We start from the raw sequence: 23,041 nt of genomic DNA on the forward strand, positions 1-23,041 counted from the left end.
AAAACCGGCTTTGTTACCACCTCTGCTAATGATTTCTCCTTTTTTTCTACTTTTCTCATTGCTCCTTTCCCCTTTTGCAGATTGGGTCACTTCCAAAACATGAAGTACAAGTTGTCAGTTCTGAAAACAGGGATTTCTATTCAAAGACTTTATTCTGAATGCTTAGATATGGCGGTACAGCTATGCAGTCCATGTCTATTAATATAACTTACTGGTAACTACAGTATAATTCTGATAGCTATGTGTTACTGCATGGCACCAAAGTTTGCAGAGGGTTACTGCTTGACACCCAATATTAAAGAAAAAAAACATGCACGTACATAATGATATGTCTTTATTTCATCAACAGAGATGGTGTCTAGACAAAAAAGTTAACACTAGCAGTTCAGGTAAATAAAATTTGCACAATACTGTATTTACACATTTAAATTCATTAGTTCATAGCATTGCATTTTCTTTCAAAAAAGGTAAAAACTTTTAGTAACATATAGTAAGCGTAAACAGCTCATTTTATTTTATTCTTTTTTTTTTTTTTTTCTTTACAAGAAACCACAAGAAATAAAAACCACAGTTACCTAGAAAAAATAATAGACAAGCTTAAGAACTAGTACAATAAAATGCTGCATTGAATTAAGTTACATCGCATAGAACCTGTGTAAAAAGTATGTAGAAAAAACACCTGATGTAACCTGTTACAGTCATTGACCAGTTATGAGAGGTACAGAGGATTTTACAGGTAGATGTGTGTGTGAAAACTGTCCATTTTGTTTGACCTGGGGAGGAGGAAATGGAGGAAGGGGGCCTCCACTTGCATACACTGAGAAAAAACCCTGTTTGATTATGGAGTTTGGAGCTTGTAAGGCAAAAGAAATGATAGATGCACTTGTATCCAGCTGAATATACACCTTTATAAAGGCTCTGACATCAGTGAACTGGGTGTGGGTTGGGTGGGGATTGGTGTTGCTTTGGTCAGGATGGGTCAAAGCCACTTTCTAGGCTTCCGTAGAGCAGGAGAGAGGAACAATAAAAGCCCACCATATAGAAAGAAATTCAATTCTGAACCATTTCCTTTTAAGTCACTTCATACAGCCCTGATTTCTACTGGCATGTTACAATAAATAATTATGGTCTATAATTACAGCAAAGACAACTGTCAAGAAATGGCATCTTTGTTTACAGCCTATGTAGTTCTAATATAATTACACTAAAGGTGCAGTGAACGAACAAGTAAGGTTAAGAAAAACAAAAGCAAAATTTGAAATGTACTTTAAGTGCCTAAAGAGACTTTAGAACAAAAAAGAGCTGCAGGAATACAGAGGCATTTATACCTTTAGCGTCTCCAAAAATCCTGAAGGTTCAGCGGATGTGATATGCCAACATGCAGCCAAAACTGCAGAAGAGCTGGCTGTTAAGTCCCTCGCCTCCTATTCCTTTTGGCCCATCACTAAAATGGGAAGCCTCAATGGCCAGTAGTTACAGGCAAGAGGCAAAAAAACAAAAACAAAAAAAACAAACAAACAAAAAAAAACACTGGTGCTGTCAGAATGACCAGAATTCAAATGAGCCTTCTGGTTCACTGAAGCTGCCATAGGAATTTGCCTGCACTTGATTCCTACAGATATGTATTTCAGAACAAAGTCTCTTTACAAATGGTTTTCTGGGTCAGACTGAAATTTGTCTAATTCTTCTCAAAACCCTTTAACGTAGCTAACAGGTAGGCCAATCACATTTTTTTTCTCCGAAATTGAAAAAGTTTGAAATGTCACCTGCATACATACCCTTTATATATAACAATGTGACACGATCATTAATAAATGTGAATGGTTAAGGCTTTTTTTGCTGAGAAATGTAAACAGTAGGATAAAAGGTCCTCCACAAGCTTATGAGACTGTTATGGGAGGGGATGTGAAACCTGCTGACAAATTTACATTTTGTCCAGAAAATCACTTTTACCTTTTGTCTTGTTATTAATTTGAATCATTTGCGAGCCATAAAAACAACTGTATTAACTGAGTACTTTTAAATTTGCAGATTAATCAAAAGCACTTGACAATAAATGTCATGGGAAGAATAGAACTTCCTGTGTTAGGTCAATATATGTGTTGTAGATGCCCTGTTATACATTAAAGAAAGTCAGAAATCTTAGGTTACTATGAATGGAAAGAAACCCATTCAAATAATGCAGCTCAATACCAATAACCTTTACAACTGATGTGTGCAGTAAACAACTACAAAGAAATACGTAGATAGCAACTGTACCTAAATGTACCCAGGCTTAAAAAGGGTGTAACCCATGCAAATATTATTACCAGTACTAATTTTGTAATGTTAGTGAGATAAAAAGCCCACATCGTTTAAACCATATTACAGATACAGTGGTAGGTAAATGTAAAAAGAAAAATATGTCTACCCAGCTACCTTAATATCAATTCATTTTTCACTTAAGTACTAGAACACTGCATCAGTGCCCTGGGTGCATATTAAGCTTCTACTGGTTGGAAGCACTTAATTTTAAGGTATACAAACGAATAGTAGCAAAATATTTTGCTGTGAGAGAGGTACTGGGTATTAATATTGCCCAGATTAGACGCTGGACTTCTATATTTTGCTACAAGATCTTCTGATTTAAACAGTATTTTGATTTTGAGGTGTAGTTTCATTGTTTCTACAGTCAGTCTTAATGACTATGGTTTTTGGTTGGGTCAAGCACACATACAGAATAATACAAAGTGGACATAGGAATATGATGACCACTGTCTTTCAAGTATCCTGGGAAAACTGGTAAGGGGGCACAAATATGCCACTTTATACTGAGGGAATATTCTCATCAGATGCACTTGAAAATGAATTTAGTAAATGCACATTGCCATAAATTTCTTGCAACAATCACTGCATTTTTGCGAGACAGTATGCAACTGATCTACATGACAACATGTTGCGAATCAATGAACCAAAATGGCATATGTAGGACTTTTTTTTAAGTGACATGGCAATGGCCTTTTAAAAGCAATTTTTGTGTAATGTATATGCATTGTATTCTGTTACAAACGGCAGGAAAATGGACAACATTGCAACTGATGAGAATGATCCCATAGTATGTATAAATATAGAGGCACCTCTCCAGAAATGAGTGGCTGTCAGCACAACACATAGTATAAATTCTTTGCTTACTATTTACTGCTGCATAATTATGGAACCATTTAACCAGTGATGTGCCAAAGGGTTCTGTAGTAAGCTTTTCTGCTCTCATAAAGGCACTCAAAGCATGGCTCAGAATTATGAACAGCTGAAACAAAATACACCTTAGGCTTTTTTTTTTATTTCTGTTTTAAGTTTTATAAGAAGTAAAATAATTTCATTGTCACATATGAAACTTTTCTTTTAATAAATCTTCTATTTAAAATGCATGTATACTTCCTATGTACAGACAGTAGCTCAATATATATGTTAATGCAGCAACCAAATAGATGCCAAAGTCATTAAATATTACTGGATTTCTTTCCTTTTTTCATAAATACATAAAGTACTTTACTGCACATATACACCTTAGCAAATCTTCTACCTGGGCATTATTTACAGTTAGCCTATCAATACTGGGCTATAATCCATCAAAACTGCACAAACTAAACATAAAAGAATTGTGAACTGTGGGCACTGAGAACTGTCATAACGTAAATGAGAGTAGTCAAAATGAAATACAGTATTCGTAAAATGGACATAGGATTTCTACAGTACTACTCTGTATTGGTAAATAAAATCTAATTTGCTCTAAACAACTCAGTCTAAGAAATGCAGAGTATAAAGTGGTGTTAAAGAGATCTACAAGCTTATGCACAGCAGACATAAAAATTAGTCCCCATACATTTGAATGCGGAAGTATAAAGTTATCATTGTGAAATTAAAGGGAACTCCAATGGAGGTTGTTGGCACAAGACTTCCAAAGATAAATCTTGGCACCAGCTTAATGAGTGAATCTACATCTTTAGGCATTCTTAATAAAACCCTATACAACAAAAATAAGCATGTGGCACTGTTCTTCTGAAACTAACATTCAGTTGCAGTGTTCAACCTGTCCAACAACTGTACATATTTCTTTTGAATAGGTACATTAAATGCTCACCAATACTGTAAATACATTTCTCTAGTGTAAAAGAGTGATGTATTTCACTTACTGCAAAGGCAGAACCCTGTGGTATAATTTGCCTGGGTCTATGATTTTTCTTCACCTTACCAGGACCAAGAGCCCATACAACAATGTCATCTCTTCTCCCTGGTCAGTTTAAAAACCTGAGGAGTGTATTTATTGTATGTAGCTATAAGCCATAAAGAACTTAGACAATAATACTTTGGACAATTATTTTATCACCTATTTTATAGGAAGTTAATTTATCGTGTCAACAAAAAACAAGACAGAAAAGTATACAAAAGTAAAATTAAAAAGGAAAGTTAGGCTTTGATTTTAAATCAAAACCCAATTTTTTGGGATCACAAAAAAATCAAAATAGATTTTATTATACAATGATGCATATAATAAAGTATTAATTTCATTGTAAGTAAATGTTCATTGTTTAAAAATCCCCTTGTTTAAAATGTCATTTTACAGCCTTTTAGATTTTAGGAGGCATCACTTGTAAGTGACAAGTTTATTTCTATTAAGTGCTTATTTTTGTGTTTTAAAATGCATGTCACTTGCCAGACGAATAAATAATGCATTTTGTAAAGTGCTATGATGTTCAATGTGTTTGCCAAAAACATTTAGGAAGAATAAGTTAATGTAATATTCTCAGTTGTGGTTGTTGAACACCATTAACAAAGTCAATGTTATCAACATTTCAGTGTAAGAGCACAAATGTGTTAATAAACTCAACACTGATAACCTCTTCCAAAGCGGACTATAGAACACTGCATTTTTTCTGGCTGTCCTTCGATTATTTTGGGACACAAAGTTGCTCGTGGACAAATGATTGACATCAAACTAATTACATGTACCTAACAATGAAAATGCCTCAAACAAGCTCTCTCTGATTCTAAAATTATGCAGCTACTGAATCTGTAATTCAGTCTTGAATTTCTTAGCCTAATCTGCTGGCCCTGCTATATGTGATGCTGCAGCCTTTTCATCGGTTTATAATCTCCTACAATCTCTCCGACAGGCTGAAGGATTTAAACAGTACCTGTCACCAAAAGAATGCTGAGTGGGAAGAACTAGGACAGAAAAAAGAGCAGAAACGTAGCATAGCATCTCAGAAAAGTGCGTGAGAACTGACATTTATCATCCATCCCCAATTCCTCCGGAAAGATCCTAAATACCTGTCTACAGTAATCTAATAGCCCTGTGCAAAGTTTCAAGACAGTTTTATGAAGTACATTGCTTTTTTAAGGTACTTACAGCCAATCACTACAATTGGGGCAACAATTGGTGTTTTCAGGACCGTTTTGGTTTATTTTGGTGCCTAAGTTAGATACTCCAAGGTGCCCCAATCCCTGAGGTTGTTAGTAAGTAATGAATACTGTAGTTTCTCGGTCATTCTCTATTCTGTCTATCCATGGACATTAGTTCCCAGAGCTACAGATGCGACCAATTGCTTATTCCTTCTATTTTGCCATGCTGTGCAAGCCAACCAAGCAGAAAGAGAAGCGATACAGGATGCATGTCAAGTGGTGGCCAGTTCTTGGGAGACAGATCTTTCCTCCCGGGGTACAGTGATAAGTAGGGGGATATATTGGGCACATACAATTCTTGCAGCGCATGGAACACAGGGATTTTCCTATTTTTGGCACTTATGCCACTACAGCTACCTAAACATATACTTACACTACTTATGTCTGGAAACGGTCATGGGCGTTTCCTTGGTCTGGACATGGGTTTGCTTAAGAGAGCCATTATCAGGTGATATAAATAGGTGTTATAATTTTTAGCTATTTCACAGCTTGTTTTTTTTAACTGTATGCCCTTTAAAAAAGCTGTTAGAATTCCATTCTGGAACTTTTTGATTCACATCAAATGTCAAATGTAAGAAATTTGTATTTAGGAAATACACCTAAACTACAAGATACCTGATATATTTTTATTTTGGTTGGAGTAAAAGAGGGTTAAAACCATTGCCATTTTTATTTTGCTATCTGTGTAGGGGTTTGTCATATTCTGCCTTCCTGTAGGAAGTGAGAAGATATAATTTTACTGTGGAGGAAATCTCGATTTAGACAGTTGTTAGAGGCATAATTGTTCCCATTGGAAGATATCCATTCTACTTGTGACAACTTAAATTTTGAATTTACCTTTCTTTCAAAGTGATACATTAATAAAACCAAAAAGGGTCACAGACATCAATAAAAACCTAACAGTAGTTATGTCCAGGGTCCTCTCCTCCTGTATCACTGTCTGTATTAGTCTGTCATTTGCAATCCCTATTTAATGTACAGCGCTGCGTAATATGTTGGCGCTATATAAATCCTGTTTAATAATAATAATAATAATAATGTCCCCTCTTTACTTTCCATATCTATAATATAGAAATAGGAGTGTCTGAAAGAGAGAACCCACCTATTCTGCATTATTCCTAGTCCTAATTTGTTAAAAAGGGCAGATTGTCGCCCCCTATCTGTAAGCAGTTTGTTTCTAAGTGTGTTGATTCAGGAGTTAGCAACATTATGCTTCGGTATCTATGTTATATCCCTACTAGCCTTGCCACAACATCCTATGCTTGCTATGAAAAACTCTGCACATGCATACAGCCATGTGAAAAAATAGGTACACCCCATGAAAGTTATCTAGGTGATCTGTTATGTGATCGCCACCTCTTTATAAATCGGCCCCCAGATTTTTTTTTAATGTGTGTTATATGTCCAAGTATATCACTTTTATCTCTAGGCATTGTTTGAGTGAAGAAGTAATGTTTGTCTATTAAAACATGTGGAAAAAGCCAACAATTCCACAAGGCATACTTACTTTTTCATATTACAGTATTTAAATATATTGTGGAACATCTCAATCTCTGTGCTGTTACTAGAGCTATGCCATACACATATTTTTTATATTAATAGCTCATCTATGAATAGAGAACATGTATTTTTTATGCCTGAATAATTTAAACTAGTAAATAACTACTTATGTTATTGGGATTAAAGCAGGTTTGCATCATAAAAATATGTATTTTTGTTTTGAACTTATTTGATGCAAGTAAACCCTTGTTTTTATAGCTTAGTTTATCCAAGAAAGTCTCTATTTACCTATGTGGTTTCAAATGTTTACTTTATAATAGTTTATTCATAAAGTGAATATCACTTTACTTTACAGATTATTTCCTTTTGGATATTAATAATTTGCAATTGCACATTGCAGTTTTCATATAGAAACATTTTTCAAGATGCAAATCTTGTACATATAAATATTCGGCTAGCTGGATTATACCAATCTATTATAATCCAAGAAGCACAGCTTATTTTTTTTTGACTGATGTTGCACATTTGAGAATAAAAGAAATGGGGTTTAAGACAGTTAAGCATTTCACAATTGTACTGAATTTATATCCTTGTAGATAGAAGTAGAAATTTCCTTGTTTTAACACCAGTTGTTAAAATGAGCTAGCTTGGCTATAACACAATTTTAATTTACAGTATACATGTAAAGAAAAATAATACTCTACACTATGTTATGAGGTTAAAAAAACAATAAGGGTTTGCCTAAAAGACCCTTAATACCCAATTCCACAAATGATTCAGGGCATGATTACTGGAATAATACAATAGTTTATCTATGCTTACAATAAAAATAATGCCCCAATGCTTATGTAAAAGTACTACATTAAGTAGGGAGCTCACGAAATTACAAGCTTTCCAGACTTTTCATTGTTCAATACTCAGCACATGGAACTAGAGGTTTGGCAAGTTCAACTGGACTCATGGACTGAACTGTTTTTCTGCTCGAACTAGTGCACTGTTGCCTATATTGGTATGACTTAAAGCAAACCCTTTTCTACCCTACATCTTCTCCCTAATAAACAGAAAGAACCCCTCCTTACAGTTTCCTTGTGCCAGTTCTGTACACTCTCTAGTCCTGGCCTCAACATATTGCAGTGCAGGTTGGTTTCTGTACTGTACAGATAAAGGCAGCCAATCCGTATCACTGCCATATACAAATACCATCTTATTATCACCATGGTGTGCCAATAACCTGATGCCAGACCAGAGGAAGCACAGGACTTTTGTGAGGGAGTATTTATCTGGATGCCAGAAGTTCTGCTTTAAATCTAAGGTGGCAATACTTGTGTAAAAGGAGGATATAAGTGCTTTCATCAAACATATTTCACTATTTTAAAAACTATTAAACCTTTCTATATTATTTGCAAAAAAGGAAATGTACTTTTTAACACTTTGTTGAAATACATGTTTAACACAAAAAGGTGTTTTATCAATTTAACACCATTTTAGCCTTTGAACATAGTAAGATCTACTGATTCCCATCCCTGCAATACCTTGGTGGCTTATATATTTCTACAGTCACCGCACTGCCTTCTTGTTGCCAAGCAACATGCAAAGATGGCATTCTATGTAACCTTTAAGTGATCTGCTATAGCTTATACTTTACTTTACTATAGGCTGCAGAAACATTCACTACACTCTATACACAATATTGAGAAAGGAATTCCTTTTTAGTTTTACCATTACTAAGTTAGTTTAGTTTCACAGAACACAGCCAACAAAAAATATAAGTTGTTTTCAGAAATCCCTTCAGCATAATAATTAAGAAAAACACTTTTGTAAGGACTTGTTCAGTACAAATAATTTGGCTTAATAGCTTCTGCAAGCTTTACACATCACATGCTAAATGAATAGCTGAATAACTTGTAGTCATCTGCTCTCTGCACACATTACAAACTGTATCTGTGTCTATTCTTACTGGCTCAACAGTAACAGTTCAACATAAGAATATATTTGGGTTCATATAAATGTTCCATGGGTGAAAAAATAAAAATGAGGAGTAAAAAAACAGAAGTCTCACAATAACAGCATCATATTTGTGCAGTATACTTCAGAACACAGAAATAAAGCAAGGATCTTTGCAATCTATTATTACAAGTGACAAACTAATGTTATGCAAAGAGAAAAAACAAAATCACACACACATTTTATGTGTGAATTAGGGTCCTAATAATGACCACAAAAGACTGTGTCAGGTAACAGATTTTTTGGGTAATAATGTGGCTTTCTGTTTTAGAAATACAATGTGCCCATCTTGAAAAAAAAAGCAGCACCTTTTTTAGGTGGGCACTTTATAAAACACTTCGAAGTTGATCCTGTTTGTCTTTCAAAAAGGTTTTAGAATTAACATATTTAAGAACTGTAAATGTTAGGAATAAAATAAGTAGTGATAAAAAGATTTTTTAATGAAAATGAACCAGTGGATATTGCTTTCAATGTGTTCTGGGTATAAAGCACAAATAAAGTTAAATTAAATATTGTATGGCAAAGAAAGATGAGATACTGCTTTAAATATCACCCATGTCACTATTTTTTCATTTTTTTTTTTTTTTTATAAAAAAATATGCAAGTGTACAGGTTACAAAATTCAGGGCAGCAGACATTCAGGGCATGTTAAACAGCGTTGAATGTGAAATAGGGTGTTAGAAACAACAGGAAGCATGAAAGTATAAAATGACTTTGTAATAAATTAAAGAGTTCAAACACTACAAAGTATATTAAAGAATGCTGAGGACATCTGCTCTCCCCAGGCATGCCACTGAAACATTAATCAAGTGTTAGGTGTTGTGCAGACGTTCTGATAAAACTTCTATATCTCAATCATCGAAAGCAAATGCATAAGCAAAATATACCAAAAACATTATGCATATTGGAAAGCATTAATAAATTATGTACACAAACACAAATAAATAAAAAAAAAGGATATAGTGAATAGCATCCAACATGATGCCAATGTCAGAGAATTGAAGAATGACCAGTAAACTGCTAGCAGAGTCTAACAGATATTTTGTCCTTTTATTGGAACTTTTTATTGTTCCCTTTTTCCAAAAAGAACATTTTTTTTTTTAATGAAGCAACTCTTCCTAAATCAAGAAGTACCTCATTTTAAAGAAGGCCAGGGGATAACTAAAACACTGGTATATTACAACACAGATACAAGTATCCAAAAAAAAGTGTACACCACAATACTGCACATCGAGTGAGCATTACACATCATATTCTAGATTTAAAAAAAGTCTAATTTCTATATTTTTCTATTATATATTCATCAATATTTATACATGTATATACTGTATTTCAGAAGGGATTTTTAATTTGAACATTTAAAAAATTATTTTTCTTAGTATATTTTTTGTAGACATTTACTATTTCATATCCATAAATTTCAGCATACAATGGGGCAAATTAGGTTCTTCTGTCCCAAAATATATTTACGTAAAAAAAAAAAAACTCAGTGAAGTCAAATGCCTTCCAAGCCCAACAGTCACTATAGTTGTATAATTTTTTTTCTCCACTGGCCTACAATAGGGTCTTCTTCCCTTAGAGGTTCACAATATCACTAACACAAAACAAAAGTAAAAATTGGTGACAAATGACATATGACAAATAATATTGTGGAGAGAGGGATGTTATAGAGGCAACATAGACTCTTAACTTAGAGTATCACACAGATGTACAGGGTACAAAGTTCCAAAATGTACTCCTTGTAGGTTAAAGTCTGTGTGTCCACAGCCAATACTGTTGTCTAAGCAGTGAATACAGCAAACCAACAAACAAACCTACATTGCTAAAGCACAGCAGCACATATCTCACCTTCCACTTTTAAAACAGTAATAGTAAATAGCCAAGTACTGACTGAAAGGAAAAAAGAAAGGCAGTCACTTTGCCTTGTGTAAGCTCCAACAAGAGAAACTCAACTTGTGGTGCTGGTGGTGATGGGGAAGTACTAGCACTGGGGACAAAAAAGGAACAAACTAAAGTTGAATTGGCTTACAAAAACTTTACAAATAACTTGTTAGGGTAGAGGGTAACACAGATTGGAAGTGTTGCAAAGAACACAAAGTAAAAATGTCTTGCTAAAAAACCTAAATACAGCATTCATTTTCAACACAAGTAGCTTATTTATGTCCAAGCCAATGTCATCTAAATGTAACTCTGCTTTTGGTAATGAGAATACTATATATAAGGGAACAACTTGTTGGCACTTTTCAGGTAAAGGAAACCTTAAAACAAAAATGTAACATGACTGACTCTAACCCTAATGCCTAAAAAACATGATTTTTTTTCCTGAAAGCTTCACCTTCACACCTTTTTGCAGTATGCAATGGTATTTATCTTTACCTATCTTTTATCTTTATTTATCTTTATCTTGTGGTGGCTAGGTAGTCATTCAGAAGATATCATTTACATAAGGGTACAGATTTATGTGTCATTTCTCAAATGAAGGGCACACCCTAGGTATTCATTATTCAGATTGATTTTTAGAAAATAAACCAAAATCCACAAAGCTCAGTTGAAGTATTGGAATTTAGTTTGGGGTAAGTCGTTAGATTACCAAGTATTAACATATAAACCCTTGTTAATGGCTGCTCTATGATTGGGTGGTCTCATTATTGCTTAGTGTAAAAGAGTAGTTGTAATAGGTGCATACAAGGAGAACCTGTCCTGTGTTTTGGGTCCCACAGAAACCTGCTTGAGAATGGCTGATCTATGGTGTATTAGAAGTATAGGCAGATTTGTGATATAGGGATCATGCAAAGGCAAGCATCTGCTCCTAAACTCTGTACAGATGTCTGATGGATGTCAGGGAACTGCTGCTGGAAACCATCACAAAAGATATTTTCCAGAGAAAGTTTTCCGATATCTGTCAGATGTCTGTACAGGCCTTAAGAGCAGATATCCACCACCCAGTGACAGATGAAGAATTGAGAGCTGTACACACAGTGCCATTGTATTCTATGGAAATGGTAGGGAAGAGGCATCCTGTTGTGCTCTCCTCCATATGGTAGGTCCTGATCGGTTGCCATGGTGGACTGATGAACACTGTTGGGGGACTGATACACAAGTCAGACTTTCATCTACGACAGGAACAACCATTCATTTTGGGTGACGATTATCTGATGTGTGTGCATAGCTTTAGATATTTGAACTCTAAGATAAATGTGATTAACTTAATTGTATTTAGGTAGCCAATACTGGGATTGTATCAGAAATACAACCTAAACCCTTAAATCAACTATCTTCTGAATGTCTGAATCTTAAAAAAAAATCCAATTTTGAAATGTCACCTCTCATGGTATGTCTAATTTATAGAGTTCCAATAGCTGTAAATTTATGTATACTAGCAGTGCTGGACATTTTCAGAGATTTCATGAGGTTCTGTAGCATCAAGTATTTTTAAGCCCTCTTTAAATCTTAAGCTGCGTACACACTTGCAATTTTTGTAGTTGGAAAGGATCTTTCACGATCCTTTCCAACGACAAGGGACTGCACGATGCATGAACGGTGCTGTACATACAGCACCGCTCATGCTCTATGGAGAGGGGAGGGGGAGAGCGACGGAGCGGCACCCTGCTGCGCGCTCTCCCCCTTCCCTTTCATTAGGATCGGTCGTCGTCCATCGTCCGCGGATCCGGCAGGTCGGTCGTTCGGACGATGGACGACACCGACTGTACACACGGCAGATTTTCGCCCGATATTTGGCCGATGCCGATTATCGGGCGATAAAAATCTGCCGTGTGTACGTAGCTTTATTGGTGTAACTTCAAAAGCACCCACAAATTAATTATATGTCACCTCACTCTTTGTCTTTACACCTGTAAAAGAACTTTGTTCTGACATCAACAGTACCAACTATTTTTGTGAGATTTTAAAAAACGGCAATGACCATACTTCCTGATATATAAAAGATTCTGTTAATGTTCTTTTTTATGCTAGAAAAAACATTGGTACTAAAAAATTGGGAGGACAAGCACTAAATCCTTTATCGACTTCTCAACCTGCCCCCATGTTCCCCCAAATTTTTATTTATTTTTTAACAGGCTTTTTTACCTATGGGTCCATTGATAGCAAAATGGACTGTATAGGCAATATATCTGGTCCCTGTATTCTGGATGACTTTCCTTCATTAGGTTTGGGGTATCTTTTTTAATTTTACTAGTTTAGACTTCGAACAGTTTTTATATTCTATATTTTACCGAACACATGTTTATGATAATATTGGTATCATTTCTATTACAGCTCTTTAGATTGTTATATACAAGGCTAAATTATTTCTTGGCCAGTTTATAGAAGAGCGTTAAATGTTATATGCTTTAACAGAAAGGGACAAGTTTCAATCAAAGCAGCCAACAGAAATATATTGTCTAATGGGAGCATGAGTTACAGCATTGACTGTACATAGATAGGAATCCCAAGAATAAATTCAACAGTTATTCAGGACATATATTTTACATGCCACTGTTCAATTTTCACAGGACAGCAGTATCATAACAGGCCAAGCACAACTTACCCAGCTTAATCAACTGTGAGTGTGCTCCAATACTGCAGTACAAAAGCTTCAATAAGGGGCATTCATGTGTACTGTAGAATCAACAATACATTAGATATACATTTGAGCTGCCTAGCATCACATTTGCATAGCAACATTTTTAAAACAACATTCAGTTCTAACTTTTTCCAAGTTTTCGTCTTTTTTATCTCAAATAACTGCCATGGAGCATATCATATGCTCCTATGATTGATATATATATATATATATATATATATATATATATATATATATATATTTTCATATAGAGTTTGGGACCACAGCAATCAGACCATTTCATTAGGAGAAAACCCAGGAAAGACAGGGCAAGCAGTTCTTCAAATGCAAGGAGTTTCCTACTAAAACCTAACAAATCAATGGTTAAAAACATATGACGTGTTAAAAAATGAGTTCCAGACTTCTTGCGCATTTTACATGAGGTAACTGATTTTCATTGGTTTTAATGGACTGCAGCATACTCCCTTTGTCAGCAATCACGCTCTTGTTTTCTGGTATGGGCTTTCTATAACTCACCAACAGTCATCAAGAGATGCCATAAAGCATAGTTCATTTTAGAACAGTTATGAAGTAGCCAAAATTAGGGATAAATTAGGTTTTAGTTTTACACTGTACGGTAAATTCAATATTTGGCAAGAAATGTTCCTACATCCTAATATCCTGAGTATTTCTTTCATTTTTTGTTTTCTTTGTCATACAAACAAGTAATGCATATGTAGTCATGTTAAATTTACACACAACAGCAAAACTCAGTGCATGTGTCAGGTGAACAGAGTCTCAGTAAGAGAAAAAAAATGCCTAAACGAAAGAGACTGGCGCTATGCTATGTTTAAAAACATATGCAAATGAGAAGATTAGAGAAACTGTATAAACTAGCCTTTTAAATAATCAGAAAATAGGTGATAGTGTCAGAATGGGAAAAAAAGCAGTCTGTGGCATTGAAGACATAGAAAAGGAATGTGCACAATAAAGAAAAGATAATTTCCAGTTTAAAGGTGTGAAAATTGAGGGATGTGTGGACTTTTTGCATATGGATATAGAACCTATGTACAGTTTACCTATAAAACCTTGATTAGCAGTCTTCAATGAAAACAAATAAACATTCTGTGGAAATTCCTGAGATAGGTTTTTGTGACATGGGTCACTGAGAAGAAAAGCTGCAGTTGGGTCCTCACGGGTGTTTAGTCCATCCCTGTTAAAATCTGAAGTTAGAATACATTAACAAGTAAAGGAGAACACAAAGAGGACAGTGTCGCCACTGTAGAATTCCTTGCCTGAACAAGGTATAGCACCATCATGATGGGATCTCCTACTTTCAGAGAGGAGGGAAATACTTAAAACACAGTATTGCTGCTAAGACTGCTGTAGTGTGCACCAACAATGTTTTCTGGAGGCAGTGACAGCCAATGGCTGATTGGTGACTTCTGCTTGGCCATAGAGCAATCTAATGTATCACCACTAGGAGAAATCTTTTCTTGGTTGTTCATCGGTCGTACATTTCTCTGTCATTTCTTGACAAAAGTCCACTGTCACTGCTTGGCTATTCTGTTCCAAACATGCCCCCCTCTCTGAGTAAGTACCATGGTCAGATCCCTCCAACCCTCCTCTTGCTATACAATTTTCAGGTATATTGTTAGAAACTGAGTGGCTTCCAAGCTGTATTGGGCCTTGATTGTTGCAGCACTGCATGTTATCTCCTGCTTCCTGAGCATTGCCAAGGCTTGGCTCTCCTCTTGCTGGTAAAGGGTTGAACGCAGCAGCTGTGGGTAAATCCAAAGGTCTCAAGACAGGACAGTACCTGTGGAGGGCTTGGATCTCCTCAGGACTCTGAATATCTCTACATACTTCCTGGGAAAGGCAAGAGAAGTTGTCCAGTAACTCTCCCATGCAAGCCTTCAGCTGGTTCCTTTCTGTTAAAAGCTTTTCCTTTTCACATACCTAAAATACCAAGATGTGATATCGTTATATTGAAGACAGCCATACAAATGTCTTACAATATCTTACAATAAGCGATGTAAATGCAGTTGTGAAGATACATTTTTCCTACACCATGGTAGACAACACTGGAGGACGTAGTAAGAATTGAGGACACGTACACATTTTCCTGAATAAACGCAGATCTAGCCAAGAGCTTTCCATCTAAACCTAGTCTGTCTGTTAACAAAATAAAGAAACTGCCATGGCAGAAATTGTGTGTAAAAGGTCAGTTTTTTTAAAACATTATTTTCCAATCAAAGATGAAAGTTAAATACAGTTGGTTATCATATTCTCTGTGTATATTATTTGATCACTTGGTCTGCACAGCCTGATCAAAGTCTATGAACCTGGGTAATGGTCCAAAATAAGGTTTTATCTTATTTGATATCTTGTTCTCAACAATCCAGTCAATGTCCATGAGGCTGTGTAATAGACAAAAGTAAACATGTCTGTAAACAAAAAGTCTGTTAGGATGCCTGTGTATCTCACTTTTATAACAGCTGTGTTTGATGTAGGGTAAAGGTTGCAAAGCTTTTAAGTTAAATTGGGACCCTTGTTCAGGATTTTTCTTTTAAAACAAGATTTCTGACAAACCACAAGTATTTATGAATGAAAAAAACAAAGTAGAAGCCTAAAGAAATATGTAGTGAAATTCTCATGTTATAAGTATTTAGAACTACATAATAAAAGGAAAATCCATGCAAATTCAATAACAAGGATGAAGAGGTCAGAGTTGTGTCTACACAGTCACCTCATTCTTATTTGAAAGACTTAGCTTTTGTAACTTCATTGATCCATATATTGCTACTCTATCTATGTTTCTGTTTGTGCCAGACCATCAACACTCAGAAATTACTTCCAACAGAACATAAAAACTGAAAAATAAGAAAGTGAGAAAATGAAAGTTGGAATCATTAGCCTCCCATCCAATATCTGCTTATGAGATAAATTTGTATTTACTTTTTTAAAGATTGACATGTAGTAAGTTTCATTGTATATTAAGCAACTACTTACCAACTTATGTATTTCACATTCTAAGTTTTGAATACAGTCGAGTTTCCTTTTACGGCATCGCTGGGCTGCTATTCTGTTTTTACTTCTACGTCGAACATCATGAATAAATTCCAACTGTTCTGAGGTCAGCTTGTGCATCTTTATCATCATCTGGAAATCATTGCGTGGAAGATCTGTGATTTGATCAATTGGAAAGGGCAATTTAACCTGTATGACAGAAAAAGCACGGTTAGATTATAAATGTATTTCATGCACTTTACCCTATTTTGGGTATTTTACCCTATGTAATAACAGCATTTGTATTACGATTGCAAACAAAGATTCAGTGGTGTAAGTAAACCACAGGGCTCTGACACAAACTTTAATCCAAGGCCTCCTCATATCTTACACAAACATCTATGCCTGTCCTGTTAAGCTCATTATACTAAAGTTTAATTCAAACTTAGTACAATATTACTTTTTAGTCATGTAATGTCCAGCATGGGCCCAATCAATAATGTATTTCAACAATAAATAAATGAAATGGAGGACCAGACATGACTGTTCCATCAAACTCATGTTATTAATGTATAGGGTGGGCTTCTTTTCCATAGACTGATCTATTTGTGTGTGCCAGCATAGTTCCAGTGGGAGAAAACACAAGCCATGTATGTAGTATTGCGAATTAACTATGACTGCCACTGGTTTTCAGTGCCACACAGAATTTTCCTAAAAAATGTTGCAGGCACCATTCATAACTAAGGTCACTGAAGCAGTATTGATTATATAAAATATTATTGTATTAATAACTTGTGATATTCTTAGGTCAACATATAGGAGACATGTCTTCTGTCCAGAAGAAGAATTTCACAAATGACAATGTACAGAACCTTGATTTCCAAATATAGTTTCCTGTACAGTAAGTCTGAAATTGTTAAGGGAAAGGAACAGTAAGTGCTCAACCCAGAAATTTTTTTAAGCTGGGTGGAAAGAAATTGTAGGCGGGTGGAAGCCCCTGATTTGTGACCAAACTCTTCAATAACCACCCAAAAACAGCCGGGTGGTTGCTGAAAATTGCCGGATGGTGCGCCCAGCTAAAAGGGGCTGGGGAGAACTCTGCATTAAATGTTGTAATGCTTTCTTGCTATGCAGGATCTAGTAGAAACCACAGTAAAGCCAATGGCAATTTACCTCGTTCTCAAATACGAGTTGTATTTCCAGGCACATCATAAAAAGAGATACCACTTGTGTCTATATGATTTGTAATGAGACAAGTAGTCCTGGAAACTGCAGTGACTTTATAAATAAGATCATTCAAAAGAATTTCAGGGATTTCCTTCACTTTACTCTAACAATGTCATGAAATCTAAGTGGATGCCGCAGCATTTTGGAAAGTGCTCTTTGGTTTTACTCTCCAAGCTTCCCTATGAGGATTACCCACTTCTGTAAACTATATAGATAATAAAGAGACATGAAAGGCTCTGGACGTCATGTTAATTGCAGTAGAACATTGGGAACAGATATTTGAAGATCTTCCTCAGAGTCCAATTGTTGTTATACCTGGCAATCTTTGCAGAAGATGCTAATATCCTCTAAATGTGTTCATGTATTTACTAAATAAGGCCTTTGTATATTAACATTAACAATTTCCCTGTTGTCACTAATCATTACAAAACATATATGTTTTAGCATTATAATTTTACACTACTACGTATCTTGATATACAAATACTCTAGTCAACACAGTAAGGACTGACAAAATTTATTCCTGTAGTACCTATATTTTACCACTAGGAAGCACTAATTGCTTATGCTAAGGATAGGAAACAGCCAATGTAAGGTCATCAAAACTCAACTATTTAAATGAATACCAGAATGTGTGAATTTTTTTCCTGAAATCCAGCCATAAGACTTTATTGGCAAACTTATAAAGTAATTCATAGAATTCTTCAAGTGGTTAACAAATTCATAAAAGATCATTAAATATTGCTCAGTGGAGCCTAGAGATGAGTTATGGTTTTTATCGCAACATTTTAAACACTGGGCTTCACATTTGCTAATCAAGTGATTTTTTTCCTAAGATTGGCTGATGGTAGAGAGTTTTTTTTTTTTTTGCATGACTACTTCATAATATTAAGCCACGCTGGCAAAAGTTAGTTTGATTCTTGAAGCAAAACATAGAAAAAACTCTTGCTAACCCTATACCAAAACATGTGGTGTCTTCAGTCTTGGACTGACTTCTCGGCATACTGCCCTGGATCTTAAAGAGAAATATGAGCATTATTAAATTAGTGTGAAAGGCTATTAATTGTTTTGTCTTTGCCTTTTACAGTTTGTGCAAAACAGAAAGGTATTGGAAAGCAAATGATATTTGCAGTGATGGGTCTAAATAAGGGTAAAAAGATAGGTATAAAATAAGTAAATAGTTTTAATTCCTAATCACACGTTTGGACTGAATGTTTATTTAATAGAGCCAATAATCCTGAAAATTAGTTAAAAAGTAACTTTCCATCCTTTAACTTTTGCAGCTTTTATTATAAAACAAATCTGGTGGTTCTGGCCTTAAGGTCTTGGTTTAGGCTATAAAGTAACACTATTTCCATGTCTCCTAGTTGTACTCCTGCATGATCATGCTTTCACACAGGCTTTGTATGGAGACTAGGGGTGAGCGAGAATGCATCTGGCATTCTCACGAAAATTTTCTAGAACTTCTAATGGGTCTGCAAAATTTTGGCGAACCAATTTCGTAAAACCATCAGAAGATTGAGGAAATCATTACAGGAGGATTCTCAGGGCTGCATTCATTCTTGCAGCCCCGGGAATCCTGTTTGCCATCCCTGGCACTAGAGGTTAATTAACCTCTAGTGCCCGGGGATCGCAGTCGAACTGCAGATGAACTCTCAATGGAGTTTTTCCATTGAGAGGTTATCTGCAGTTCAGTTCCCACGGTCACCGGGCTGATAAGTACCTCAAGTACATAAGTACGTAAGGTGATCGTCGGAACTGAACTGCAGATGAACTCTCAATGGAGACTACAAGTGCAAATTTCCATACACATTACAGTAAGTTGGTCCACCAACTAGGAAGTCTATCTAAAAATGTCATGCAGCCATCAGTGGAGCACAGGCACTTGAATGGAAAGAGGTTGCAAAAGTTTAGAAGCAGTAGGATGCAACAAAGGTTAAAAAAAGAAGTAAAAACAAGTAGTATTTAAACGGTAACAATTTTTTACAATATACAAAGCTTTAGCAACCTTTAGCCATTTAGGATTTACATACAGTTAGCCACAGCCAGTCTCAAGAAAGGGCACTGTGCCTTTCCAAGTTCTTATGCTTACCATGTGACTACTCGTATCAACAGATCAACATTTAGTACCTAAAGTAAAAGTTTTTTTTTGTTTTTTTTGTTTTTAAATGCATAAAATCTTTTCTTCATTCTAGGCTGGCCAATCATAATGGCCGAAAACCAAACCTGGAACAAAACCAGGAAAAAATGTTGACACCTGTAATGAAATGTAAAGCTGAGTCTACATGCACAGTTTTAAAAACGCATATAAAAGTTCCTACCACTTTTATATATGTTTTTATGCACTTTTACAAGCGTTTTAAAGCTTGACTTTAAAACGCTAAAAAACTTTTAAAAACGTCTATGACACGTTTTACCGTGAGTTGGCGCAATTTTACATTTTTAAAATATTTACTTTTAACCCTTTCAGAGAATGAGTAAAGGGGTACATATAAAATATGTGTAAAAATTAGGACGAGGCTTAAATGTTAAAGTATTTTATTAAATGTGTGTGTGTGTTTGTTTAACTAAACTTTTTTTTCTTACAGGTTATCCCAATAACAGGATGAGGCTGCAATCATGACATGAGCAAAGCCATGGCACTCCTCCTGACAGTGAGGGATCCCCTGGCACTAGGGGTTAAATGAGGACAAGGTTCTCTATTCACCTCCAGTGGTTGGCTGAGGTTTTCCATTATTCAGCCATTCATCTCTAGTGCTCTGTGATTGGCTGAGAAATAGAAAAACCCTAATGACAGCTCAAGCATCATCAGGATTTCTCTTTCCTCAGCCAATCAGGGAGCAGAGCAATCAGCGGAGCTGTGACATGTGTTCTGTATCTATAGCACATACTACAGCTCCTATAGGGCTGCGGGAGTAATCAGGGGAGCAGAGCTGTCAGCATAGCGGAGAAATGAAAAACCTCAGCCAAGCACTAGAGGTGAATGGAAAGCCTTGTCCTCATTTAACCCCTAGTGCCCAGGGATCCCTCACTGTCAGGAGGAGTCCCATGGGTGTGCTCATGTCATGATTGCAGCTGTGGGAATCATCCTGTCATTGGGATAACCTGTAAAAAGACAAACACACTCACATTTAATAAAATACTTTAACATTTAAGCCTCTTCCTATTTTTTACACATAATATAACCCTTTGAGGAAATGAGTAAGGCATTTTATGTACTCCTGTACTCATTCCCCAAGGTGGGGTGGTGGAGATATGGGAGTCTCCTTTATTAAAGGGGGCCTCCAGTTTCCAAAGTCCTGTTAAAAAAGCTTATAAAAGCGCTCATTGTTTTCAATGGAAGCTTTCATAAAAAGCTTAAAAACGCTTGTAAAAGCATCCAGTGAGTTTAATGTGAGCGTTTGCAAGCGTTTACCTGCCTTTTTGAGGGTTTTCCCACGTTTACCCTGAGTTTTAATTTTTTTAAGCATTGCAAGCAACGTTTAAGATACAGCTCATAAACGTGCCTGAAAGAAACGTCCTGGTATAGAATAGCCTAATTTGAATGCATGGGGATTTCCATTTAAAAGCCTCAGGTTAAACGCTGGGGAAACAGTCGGTGTGGACTATGCCTAAAGAAAGGAGAGTTTTGTCCTTATTTACAATCAATAGCATAACAGACTAAGAAATGATTTTATTTAGAATGGGATATGTTCTTTTATTTTGTTGGCTGGTATTTCACATAATTAGCATAAGCTAACTGGGTTAGAGTGCACAATAACAGCAGATTGTTAAATAAGCAGTGTTTGTCTGCTCTGTATCAGTGTGTAAGCTCTACTGGAGGATGTGTACTTTACTCCCTTTCACACAAGCAATCCAAAGCAGACTTTGTACCTTTGTAGTATATGATATCAGCTGAATCAGACACCCAAATAAGCACAGAGAACACTGCACTTTAAACAGAGACATCTAACTTTAGACTTGATGATGTGGAGTGTTGCAATGTACACAGATCATCTAGATTGTTTGGCAACAATATTCATTCTATATTGCTTAAGGGGAAACGTCCCAGAAATGTTGAAGATAAAGGCAAATATGATGAAAATAAAATGACAGAAGGCAGTATTTTCAGAAGAGGAGTGAAGAGGGTATGATTATGGTGAAAATAAACACAAAATGGGTGCACAAGACATAACAGTAAGGCAGTATTTTCTGAACAGGAGAGGAAATGGTATTAGAAAGGACAGTATGAGCAGGATTTAATTATTAAGGGTAAGACAGATGACAGTATGGTTAGGTGAAGAGTGCAATGATTATAAAAGTGTATGTGAGATATATTAAGGAGAGGAGAGTTGAGGTTTGACAATGGCAGATATGGAATGGAGACAAGTGTTTGCAGTATGTAAATCACAAGCAGGTATGTTCAGGAGTGAGGCGCAGAGGGCATGATGGGGGAAGATACCTGCTGAAAAAGTGCATTAAGGTTATGACAGCAGCCAATATGTTTATTTAGACAGAAGTAGTCTAGAGGGTATGACAGCTGATAAGATGACAGCAAAACATCTTACACATTGAATTATAGAGTAGGAATAGATGTCCAAATATGAGGTGCTAATAATCCACATAAACACAATAATAGATGATGAGATGATAAAGCGTATTCAAAGATTGCTAAGTGTTAACATATTAACCTATGTGAGCTGGAACTGGAGAGGTTAACATAAATGCCTGGGGAAAGGCAGAGGGTGCTTGTGAACGGAGCTTCACTCTGCATGCTGAAACTCAACACTGTGTGTCTGGGTTCAGTGTGCAATGTCTATGGAGTACAGATGGACAATATTCAATATGTAGTTTGTGTGGATGAAGTTTGGGATGCAGACTGAAAAAGGGCTAAAGGAAAAACTGTGCAGATGGGTTACAGGGGTCAGAATCATATGTGTGCTGCTGTTTGCCCAACGTCCTAATTTAAAGCACAGCTTATTTTTATTTTTTTTTTTTTTAGAATCATAGGATTTCATCCAGATCAGGGTTGTCCAATATATTGCTCATGGGACTCAATCTGGCTAACACTAAACAGAGCCAGCAAAGCAAGTCCTCTAGTATTTGATTTCTCTGCTGAATCTATCAGAAAACGTAATCTATGGAAGAGATTGGCAAACGGGGGAGGGCTTTCTCTGCAGGTACTGTTTGCAAACTACATCACTGAGCAGTGATTTGCTGTGTCAGGTGAATCTATAGAAAAATGTCACAAGTTAAAAACATGTTTTTTAAATAAAAGTTACAATTTAGTGAGGAAAATATGATTTTTAAACCAGTAGGG

The 23,041-nt window shown here is 35.8% G+C and overlaps 1 protein-coding gene across 2 annotated transcripts in view; it reads right to left on the minus strand.

Moving 5' to 3' along the window:
- Positions 1 to 317: 317 nt before the first annotated feature.
- BACH2 (BTB domain and CNC homolog 2) overlaps positions 318 to 23,041 on the minus strand; it is a 164,671-nt gene continuing 141,947 nt past the window's right edge. For both annotated transcript variants that reach the window (XM_072408646.1, XM_072408647.1), the window contains 2 exons: positions 16,520 to 16,726; positions 318 to 15,466 (listed from right to left, as the gene is read on the minus strand). In XM_072408646.1, coding sequence (XP_072264747.1) covers positions 14,987 to 15,466; positions 16,520 to 16,726 — 687 coding nt within the window. In that variant the 3' untranslated portion in view covers positions 318 to 14,986. The remainder of the gene's footprint in view (positions 15,467 to 16,519; positions 16,727 to 23,041) is intronic.

This window comes from Pyxicephalus adspersus, chromosome 4, assembly GCF_032062135.1.
Source record: "Pyxicephalus adspersus chromosome 4, UCB_Pads_2.0, whole genome shotgun sequence".
Taxonomy (NCBI): domain Eukaryota; kingdom Metazoa; phylum Chordata; class Amphibia; order Anura; family Pyxicephalidae; genus Pyxicephalus; species Pyxicephalus adspersus.